This window comes from Myotis brandtii, unplaced genomic scaffold (genome assembly GCF_000412655.1).
Source record: "Myotis brandtii unplaced genomic scaffold, ASM41265v1 scaffold176, whole genome shotgun sequence".
NCBI classification, from domain to species: Eukaryota; Metazoa; Chordata; class Mammalia; order Chiroptera; family Vespertilionidae; genus Myotis; species Myotis brandtii.
Window position 1 is genome coordinate 3,385,139 of NW_005356519.1, and position 10,947 is coordinate 3,396,085.

Here is a 10,947-nt window from a genome sequence, read left to right on the forward strand (position 1 = left end):
CCGGCAAGTCAGGCGGGGAACGTTGGAGTCTGCAGTCACTGGAGCAAGCAAGCCTCATGTTCGCTTCCAGCTGCCTGGCTGCCGGCCGCCATCTTGGCTGACAGTTAATTTGCATAAGGATATGCTGATTAGCCAATGGGAAGGGTAGCGGTCGTACGCCAATTACCATGTTTCTCTTTTATTAGTGTAGATAGATAATACCAAGAAGATAAATAGACAAGCCATACACTGTGAAAATATCTGTAATACCTATGCAGGCATACCTCACTTTATTGCACTTCATAGATGTTGTGTTTATTACAAATTGAAGGCAAGACCCTTCACCAGCAAAAAAATTAAGAGTGCCTTTACTGCTATGTACTTACTTTATTGGAGTGGTCTGGAACCAGACTCACCTTATCTCCAAGGTATGCTGTATCTAACAAAGGGCTTGAGTCCAGAAACTGTGAAGAATTCTTACAATGAAATAATAAAAAGAAGACAATCCTGTTTTTTTAAAATGGGCAAAATATATGAATAGACACTTAATAAATAAGGCATATCAGTAACCAAGAAAGACCTATGAAAAAGTGCTCAGCAGTATTAGTCATCAAGGAAATGCAAAAGGAGATATCACTACCCATTTCTTAGAAAAACATTTTAACATTTTGGGGGGGAGTTTGGAACTTACATGAATAGCTGGTGGGGTCTACAGCCACTCTGGAAAAAACAGTTGGCAGCAATTCCACTCCTAGGTATTTATCCAAGAGAAATCAAAATATATGTCCACAAAATCATCTATCAGAATGTTCATGGCAGCTTTATTGATAATAGCCCCAAACTAGAGTAGCCCAGGTATCCATCAATAGGAAAACTCAGCAACAAAGGAACAAACTCCTAATACGTGTAATGACGTGTGAGAAATCTCAAAAACATAGACATTTTTATTTGTATCATAAGGGACCCAAATGATGTGTGTGACCTGAATGTACATCTGCCCATGAATGCTGAATTTGTTTTAGAAAATATCACTCTTTGCTCTTTGGTTCTAGCCAATTACTGACACCACACCTACAATATTGGCTTACTTTTGTCTCTTTTTTCTTTTCCCTTCAACCAGTTTGATAAAGGCTACTCTTACAATATCCGTCACAGCTTCGGAAAGGAAGGCAAGAGGACAGACTATACACCTTTCAGTTGCCTGAAGATTATTCTAAACAATCCGCCAGGCCAAGGGGATTATCATGGTAAGTGCTTCCACTTGACATGTTTGCAAAGTACAGAAACCCAAGAGCTCAGTGGGAAACGCTGAAACAGTGTGATGGCGTTTTGCATCACTGACAGGAACTAGTTTACAGCGTATGCCAGTCATCAGTGTCAAGCCAGAGCCCCATTACTCTTCTGCCGGTTTGTCTTGTCACTGAACTAGGTCAGGCAAGAGAACGTCATGCAGCTGCGCTGCTGTCTGTGCTGGACCGGGCTCTTTTGTTCTCAATTTCCCCCTCGCCTGCTCGTGTCTATCTGCCTGTGTGTCTCTCTCTCGTTCTGCAAGTGTCTTAGCCGACTGACACAAGTTCTTCAGAGCTTTTTGAAATTGAATGCCTCGAAGTTTATAATAGTAGAGTCACTGATTTTCAGAAGACTATCGAGGAAAAATGTGTTTTGTTCTCATTACTATCATCTGATTAACAAACACAGATTAAGTGAAGAATTGTATCAAACACCTATCAACTTGCCTGAGTTGAAGGGTAAAAAATCAAAAATCTGTGTTAAACTATTTTTTATAAATTTCTGAGTTCAAAAACTTTTTCTAAAATAGTTCTCTGAGCATACCTTGAAATCTGATTTCTGAGTTCAAAAACTTTTTTCTAAAATAGTTCTCTGAGCATACCTTGAAATCTCCCCATTTGTCTGGTATGTCAGAGAATGGTTTAACAGTCCATATTAGTAAATTTTCTAGACTACCAAACTTTACTACAGTGTATGTATCAAAAAATATTTTGTTTTAGCATCTTAAATGAAACTCTTTAAAAAGATACACATTTAGGTTATTAAAGACCTATAATCACAAAGAGAATTTTAAGAAAGATGCTGCATGTGTACAGAGCATCTAAAAATGCTTGTGTGTTCATATTTCATAGACGAAGAGGCAGCAGTGATGGTAGTCACTTAACGTACTTTTTAGAAAGGCATATTCTCAGGCCCCACCTTCAGATATATAAACTCCGATGTATTTACAAGTTCCCTGGATGATTTTTATGTTTTCTGAACTTTGAAAACCATTGGCCAGATACTTCTGTTGAAAAAGCCTCGAGCTTTTCCTAGCTGCCACAACAGGCATGCGATTTACATGGAGCTTGGCCAAGTAAAACTCCTCCCAGGGATTCTTCTGTCAATTTCTAGATCCTAGCATTTGTTACACATTTCGTTTACTTTTATTATCTTAAATGCAGGGTTTTATATTTCTTACTCCTGATAAATTGTATTTTATTTATTCCAGTCTATTATGTTTGTTTTATTTTGTTTTTAATTTGAACTATCATTTAAAAATACTCTACTTACCAAACACTGAATGATTTCATATTATTTATAGGCACATTTATCTGTCCTTTTGTTAAGAAACTTCATTTTTTTAGAGCAGTTTTAGGTTCAGAGCAAAATTGAACAGAATGTACAAAGAATTCCCAGATAGCTCCTACCCCACACTTGCATAACCTTCCCCGCTATTGGCATCCCACACCAGAGTGCTTTGTTATTTGTGAGCTGAGAAGAATGTGTAATTGGCTGTTGTTGGATGTAGTTGTTATATAGATGTCAATGATATCCAGTTAATTGATTGATGGTTCTGTTGAGTGCAACTATATTGTTGCTTATTATAGATGTCAATGATATCCAGTTAATTGATGGTTCTGTTGAGTGCAACTATATTGTTGCTTATCTATTAGATCAATTAAGAATAAGAAAAATGGCCCTGGCCAGGAGGCTCAGTTGATTCAAGGGTCATCCCCATACACCAAAAAAGGTTGCAGGTTCAATTCCTGGTCAGGGCACATACTTAGGCTGTGGGCTCGATCCCTGGTTGGGGCAAATGTGGGAGGTAACTGATAGATGTTTCTCTCTCACATTGATGTTTCTCTCTCTCTCCCCCTTCCTCTTTCTATAAAATCAAAACAACAAACATCTCCTGAAGTGAGGATTTAAAAAAAATAAAAATAAATATTTTAATTTTATTTTTCCTTACCATTGTTTGATGTTCTTTTCTTTATATAATTCTGTTTCAGGCCTATGCCATTTTCTTTCTCTTTGAAGAACTTCCTTTAACATTTCTTGCAACGTAGGTCTACTGGCAACAAATTACCTCAATTTTTGTTTCTCTGAGAAAATCTATTTCTCCTCTTTTGAATGATAATGTACCAGGGTACAGGAAACTAAGTTTGTGGGAGTTTTTCCTCTCAACACTTCTCTACTCTCTTCTTGTTTGCATGCTTTCTGAGAATAAGTTAGTTGTATTGTTATCTTTGCTCCTTTATAGCTAAGGTGTTTATTTTCTTTGGCTTTTTTCAATAATTTTTTCTTTGATTTTTTTGAAATATGGACACGGTTATGTATAGATGTATCTTTTGGGCATTTATTCCTCTTGGTGTTCTCTGAGCTTCCTGGATCTGTGGTTTGGTGTCTGTCATTAATTTGAGGGAAATTCTCTGTCATTATTGCTTCAAATGTTGCTGCTATTCATTTCTCTCTTCTCCTTCTGGTTTTACATTAGTTGTATGTTACATTTTTCATAGTCGTCCCACAGTTCTTGGATATTCAGTTCTTATTTTGAGTGGGTTTTTAGTCTTTTTTCTTTTTTTTCAGTTTTGGAAGTTTTATTTCCATATCCTCAAATTCAGAGAGTCTTTCCTCAGCCATGTCTATTAATAAGCCCATCAAAGGTATTCTTCATTTCCATTAGTGGTTTTTATCTCTTTTTGATTCTCCTTAGAATATCCCTTTTTGCTCATATTACACATCTGTTCTTGCATGTTATCTACTTTCACCTTCAGAGCCTTTAGTATATTAATCATTGTTGTTTTAAATTCCCTAATAATTCCAACATCCCTGCCATATTTGACTGTAGTTTTGATGCTTGTTCTAGCTTCTCCAATCTGTATTTTTTTGCCTTTTCATAAGATTTTTAATTATTTGTTGAAAGGTAGACATGACATACTGGGTGAAAAGAACTCCAGTAAAGAGGCCTTTAGTAATGAAGTGGTATTATGGAATGGGGAGAGTGTTCTATAGTCCTGTGATTAGATCTCAGTCTTTTAGTGAGCCATAAACTTCAACAGTGATTCTCACCACCACCCCCCCACCCCCCATAGGTGGGCAGGATGGCTGGAGGTGGCTGGAATTGGGTATTTCCCTTCCCCCACATAGGTTAGGCTTTTTAGGCTCTGATAAAATAGTGTTTCCTGCAGGCAGGCCTTATTAAGAAGAACAGATAGCTCTTTCAAAATGATTACTTTTCCTCTCCCACTGCCAGGAGGATGTGGGGATTCTCTCTCTTATTCACTGTGAAGATCTGGTAGAGCTCCTGGATGTTAAACTTACAAAAGTGTGGGGTTCCCCCATGAATGGGTCTCCTCAGAGTTGTTAACTCTTAGAATTGACCACATGGAGACTCTAGCAATCTGTCCAGGTTCAGTTTTCCTACTCCAGTATTTATTTCCCACAAGGATTTCTGCTCTGGTAAGTTGAGATTCTCTGTGTCTCCTTCTCTCTCCAGTTTTGGGGACAGTGATTTGCCCTGTGACTTCACTTCTCAAATGGATCCAAGAACAGCTGCTGATTTTTCAGTTCAGCTTTTTACTTATTTGGATGGAGAGGCAACTTCTAAGCTCCTTACATGCTAGACTAGAAACCAGAAGTCTCTGCCCTTTTATTTTTTTGTTACTTGCAAAGCTAACTAGTCCCCTAGGCTCACATTATTTCATTAAGCGGCACTGCCTGGAAGGATTGTTCAACCAGTTATGAATCTATGTAGGTGTAACTGTATTCTGGATGAAGTTTATCCATCTCTTCCACAAAAGCTTTGTCAAACACTTAGCTGAAGTCAGTGTTAGTTGTTTAGGAATTCACTTCTTCAGTTATCTTGTTAGTTCAACTCTTTCCAATTGTAAATATCATTCTCTTTGATGTGGAAGATAGAAACAAAGTAGGAGGTGCTGAGTTCTGTTTTCTTTCTGTTCTGTTATAGTAACACTAGCAGCCCGATGCACGAAATTCATGCAAGAGTAGGCCTTCCTTCCCCTGGCTTCCGGCACTGGCTTCCCTCTGGCACCTGGGCCCCGGGCTTCCCTTGCAGCTTCTTCCGCCTGGTCTAATTAGCATATTACTCTTTTATTATTATAAGCTTCGTCCGTCTGGTCTAATTAGCATATTACTCTTTTATTATTATAGATCAGCTTCTCTAGTAGTCTGGTTCCTCTGTTTTCTTCTTATAGTGAGCATAGCTCTTAAAGTCTTTTGTGTGATATTGAATATTTTGGCAATCTTTAGTTTCTTCTTGGCTTTGCCCTTTCTGACCTTTCATACAGGTATAGCCATTATTTCAGATGTACTTTGGGTAATTCAATTAATGTTTTTTTGGTGTCCTTTAATAATTCTGGACTAAACCAAAAATTCCCCGTGCACCCTCATGTCTTTCTCATTGTGATTCTTCATAATTTCATTATCAGATGTTTTTGAGTGTTTACTATGTGCCAGGAGCATGTAAGATAAGAGCTTTATAGTCCATTCCCACAAGAGCTCAGTGAGTATTTCCCTCACTTGACAGAAAGTGAAGCTGAGTCAACATAAAGATACAAAATTTGCCTAAGTCTCCTAACTTGTAACTTAAACTCAGATCCAAACTTTCAACTGTGTGCTACACAGCTTCTCAAGATTTAGTACAATTTCCTTGTACTAAAAATAACTATGATTTTAAACTGAATAAATATATACTATGTATTTTGTGAATTTCATAATTTGTAGGAGTCCATAGTGTTATCATGGGTGTTTTTATTTAAGAGTTAAGATTTTTGGGAAACATATTTGTTTGACCTGTAGACTCCTTTCCATTATTTTTGTTCCAACCAATTTCCTATTGTTAAAAATGCACAATTGTTTCTAATTAATTTATAGATCTATCATCTCTATGATTGAAAAACTAACTGGCATCCTGTATTAAATGTCAAATTAAGTATTTTGACCTGTCATTGCAGTTTCTTATTAAAATATCTAAAATTGTCTAAATTTTGGCCTAATATAGCTTTTACATTTCAATTCTTTTGTGTTTTTGTTTAAGCAGATGTTTAGTAGTCCAACTTTATTATTCTTGTGAAATAGTCTAGAGACGACATGTATCTACTATAATTTGTTTTTCTATGAAACAGTTCCTTATTTGTGCATCTCATTCCCATCTGTGATTCATCTAAATTTATATTGTTTCTACACAATGGGAAATGGGTATAGAATTTACATCTGAAAATTTTTATATTTCTTAGCATTTGCGCATTTTTCTTTTTGTCTACACTATCTTCCTTCTATAGTGTGTCTTTTAAGTAATTCTTTAGAAAAAAAATGTGTGATAATATAAAGTTTTTAGATAAACTATTTTATAGCTACTTTGTGATTATCTCTGCTTATTAGCAAGTAGCACAATTAAAACTGTTTCTTCCCAGTGAATGAGCAACTGAGCCTGAGAATGGTGCAGTGTTTTATGTAACTCTTGAGCCTGTGGTACCCTGATAACCGTACAGCGAAGCCGTCATTTAGATAAAGAGAGGAACACAGTTGCACTCATGGGCAATTAACTTTTTTATTAATAAGCTGTTAGCCAATTAAGGGCAGCTTAGACAGTCTCTCGAGTGTGGCTCTGTACTAAGTCCCGAGTAAATAACCTTGTTGGTGTGCTGGCCTGTTTTTTGTTGTCAGGATGCCCATTCCGTCACAGTGATCCTGAGCTGCTGAAGCAGAAGTTGCAGTCATACAAGATCTCTCCCGGAGGGATAAGCCAGGTAGGTCAGAGTCTGCTCTGCCTCTTCGGTAATGAGGTGCCAGACAGTTCTCTCAGTTTCATTTAACGTCCTTGCAGCGATGCTGTGTACTGCTGTCAGGCCTCACGCAGACACCCTGCCTTCCAGGTGAGTTAAGCTAAAGCCTTGACTTTTCTGGTGTAGAGTGCTTGGAAATTCTGGTTCTTTCGTCTGCTAGGCTGCATTTTTATGGGGTTTTTTTTTTGGTAATAAGGAAGCTGGAAACCTTTATTTCTCTCAATTTGTCTTGCTATCGCAATTGAGGGCATTGAAACAATTTTTAGAGGAATGCATTGAAGCTTATTAATGAAGCTGAAAATTAATGACATCTTATTTCATTTTGAAAATTGTTTGCTATGCCGCATGTAGGTTAGAGCAGAAGATGATGCAGTGTGTGCTGGCTAAATGTTCTGATAACCATCACTGTTGCTATGTTAACCCTACCAGACCGCTGTACCGATTTTTAGGTAATTTCCACACAAAGGTGGAATATTGGCGCTAGATGAAAGGTAGATGAAAGGTAGACTTGTTTTCTACAATTTCTCCAAGTTCCATCTTATTCTAACCACTTGTTTGCATGTAACTAACATTTTTCTATATCATGTTGGTTTTTTCTCTTTAATGCTCAAGAGCCCAGGTATAGGGGACAGTTAGGTTCAGGGCCTCAGGTCTTCTAATGATAGTTCATTAGGTCTATGAAACACATTGTCTTGACGTAAACAATTTAGATTTTAAAAAATGCTCCAATATAAAACCAACTATTTAGGAGTATACCTTTTAGTAAATACACTTTTAAAAACTAGTGACACTGCAAAGATTACTGTCTATAGCAGTGATGGCAAACCTATGACATGCGTGTCAGAGGTGACACGCGAACTCATTTTTTTGGTTGATTTTTCTTTGTTAAATGGCATTTAAATATATAAAATAAATATCAAAAATATAAGTCTCTGTTTTACTATGGTTGCAAATATTAAAAAATTTCTATATGTGACACGGCACCAGAGTTAAGTTAGGGTTTTTCAAAATGCTGACACGCTGAGCTCAAAAGGTTCGCCATCACTGGTCTATAGTGTCCTTTTGAGTTGACTTGGATTTTGAAGGAGTTCAAAAAGAGCTTCTGCTTTCTCAGTTTAGAGCTGGAACACCTAAGCCATGTGTCCTTCAACACAGATTTCTACTTGAAGAAGGTAATTAGTATAGAATACTCCTGCTTCTGCTGTGTCCAAAGTTCAGGTTAGTTCAGTTCAAATCTCGGAGGTTTTCTGTAATCTGCACAAGACAGTGGTCAGGTGCTGTTGGGGGATGCAAAGGAGGGTCAGGTGTAAACCTGCTTCTACAGAGCCAGAGTCTGGAGGGAAACTTGCCAAGTGTTAGGAGTCCAGCAGTCCCTCCTTCCCTGCAGGGGATATGTTCCAAGACTCCCTGTGGATACCTGATATCGCAGATAGTATCAAACCCTACAGTAAATACTATGGTTTTTCCTATACATACATACCTACACTAGAGTTTAATTTATAAAATTAGGCACAGTGGGAAATTAACAATAATATCTAATAATATAGAGCAATTATAACAATATACTACAATAAAAGTTATGTGAATGTGGATTCTTTCTCCCAAATATCTTACTGTACTATCCTCACCCTTCTTCTTGTGATGATGTGAGCTGATAAAATGTCTACATGATAAGATGAAGTGAGGTGAATGACATAGGCATAACTTTAGGCTGCTATTGACCTTCCGACTATACGTGAGAAGGAGGATCATCTGCTTCGGGTAGTCCTGGGTTTTGGAGCCATGGCAGTGTCAGGGGTTGGGTGTCAGGAGCAGGCTATGTTGATGGTTGGTGAAATTTCCTATTTTCGGACCACTTTTGACTGCTGTAACTGAAACTACAGGTAATTGGTGGTGGTGGGGAGGGGGACTATTGTATACATAAAATATCTTGGGTCTTCTGAAGAAGTGGGATACTATAAGCAGCAGGAGAGGCCATGAAACACTTTCCGGAAGAGATTCTCTTTGAGTTGAGCCTTAAAGCAGGGGTTAGGAATCAGGAAGAGAGAATGCATGAATAGAAGGCAGTATGTGCATAATATTATTAGGGCTTCAAGTTTAAAATAATGGTCACAAGTACATAAATGTTAGTGGGAAACTTAAAAGAACTAGTTGGTTAAAGAGATTAGTTTTAGAGGTGGGACATTTAAATGGCAGACAGAATGTGGATTCATAGTGCATTAAAGTTAGAATTAAAAATCTGTTCTTTCCAGTTGAAATTGTAGAACTGGGGCTTGGAAGGAACATTAATTAGAAAGCCATTCTCTTTTATGGAGTCATAGGATGTGACATGCCCATGGTACACAGATAGTAAGTCAGTGGCAGAACAGACACTGAAGCTAGGCCTTCTAACTTCATGATTATTTTTCTCAATCCCAGGTTACTATAGCACTGCTATCATGAATTTTCTGTGGCAGAGAGGGAGAACAAAATAGTGGAGAGAGGATGTAGGGAGTCAAAAATCACATCTCGAAATGGAATTTTGGCTAAAGCTTCCCTTTGTCAGGCCACAGAAGGAAGTAGAATCTGTGAAGATTGATTGGCATTGAATGGAGAGGGAGGTAATACATTAGGGAAGTAAAGTATCACAAAAGGCAAGGAGAGAATTTGGAGAAGAGGGTATAATAGTCCTTTATAGCTGGGAGACTTATAAAGACCAGGAAAGAAAGGTGATATGTTGAGTGGATTACTCAACTTGGATTTGGTGAGAGGTGTCGATGTAATGGTGGAAACCAAGACCACAGTTGAAAGATGAAGGATAAAGAACAGTGGATTGGATTTGTGGACTGTGAGTAAAAGTGAATGACAGCAATATTAGTTTAAGTGTCATGGGTGTTTTGTGTGTTTAAGGCTAGAGGAGACCTGAGCCTATTTGCAGAAAAAGAAGAAAACCCATCAGAGAGGGTGGGCCTGATAAAGATCTATGTATATTTAAAAAAATAATCCTTCTGTAACCATTGTTATCTTTCCTTTATACCATGATTATACTGTACATGCCTTTGCTCTTATTAAACCAATTGTAATTATTTTTGAAACTATTTATCTTTTCCCACAAGTTTGTGAATTTTCTAAAAGGAGGAATGGATATTTAACTTTCTGTATCATAGTAATTCAGTGACTGGCACTTGGTAGGGCCTTAAAAAATGTTGAAAAGGTAAGTGGGCATATCATACACCTTGGGTATGAAGTAGACACTGGAGTGTATGTTGGTGGGGTGCAGAGAGAGGAGATTGGCATTCAGTGACAGGGCTAACCTTATTGAAGACTGGGGGAGATATACTTGGACAAAGGACAGTGACAGAAAGAGGCATATCCCTTAGTCATTGTGCAAATATAGAGAAAAGCTTAGAGGTAGAGCAAAGGGAAGTTGATGGAGCATATCAGTTGGCCTTACTCTTCTTTGTAAGGTAAGAAGTCTGATCATTAGCTGAGAGTAAATGGAATGGGAATGGTGTTTTGGACATAGGAAAAGTCAGGAACTGTAGATAACAAATTTGATAGGGAATAGAGAAGAAAAGAATTAGAGCAGCGGTTCTCAACCTGTGGGTCGCCAACCTGTGGGTCACGACCCCTTTGGGGGTTGAACGACCCTTTCACAAGGCTCGCCTAAGACCATCGGAAAACACATATATAATTACATATTGTTTTTGTGATTAATCACTATGCTTTAATTATGTTCAATTTGTAACAATGAAAATACATCCTGCATATCAGATATTTACATTACGATTCATAACAGTAGCAAAATTACAGTTATGAAGTAGCAACAAAAATAACTTTATGGTTGGGTGTCACCACAACATGAGGAACTGTATTAAAGGGTCGCGGCATGAGGAAGGTTGAGAACCACTGC

General features: G+C 37.7%; 1 protein-coding gene across 2 annotated transcripts in view; it reads left to right on the forward strand.

The window, feature by feature from the left end:
• The window catches only part of PRIM2 (primase, DNA, polypeptide 2 (58kDa)), a 269,429-nt gene that overhangs the window by 222,270 nt on the left and 36,212 nt on the right, over positions 1–10,947 (forward strand). For both annotated transcript variants that reach the window (XM_005863316.2, XM_014537315.1), the window contains 2 exons: positions 1,100–1,226; positions 6,937–7,019. In XM_005863316.2, coding sequence (XP_005863378.1) covers positions 1,100–1,226; positions 6,937–7,019 — 210 coding nt within the window. The remainder of the gene's footprint in view (positions 1–1,099; positions 1,227–6,936; positions 7,020–10,947) is intronic.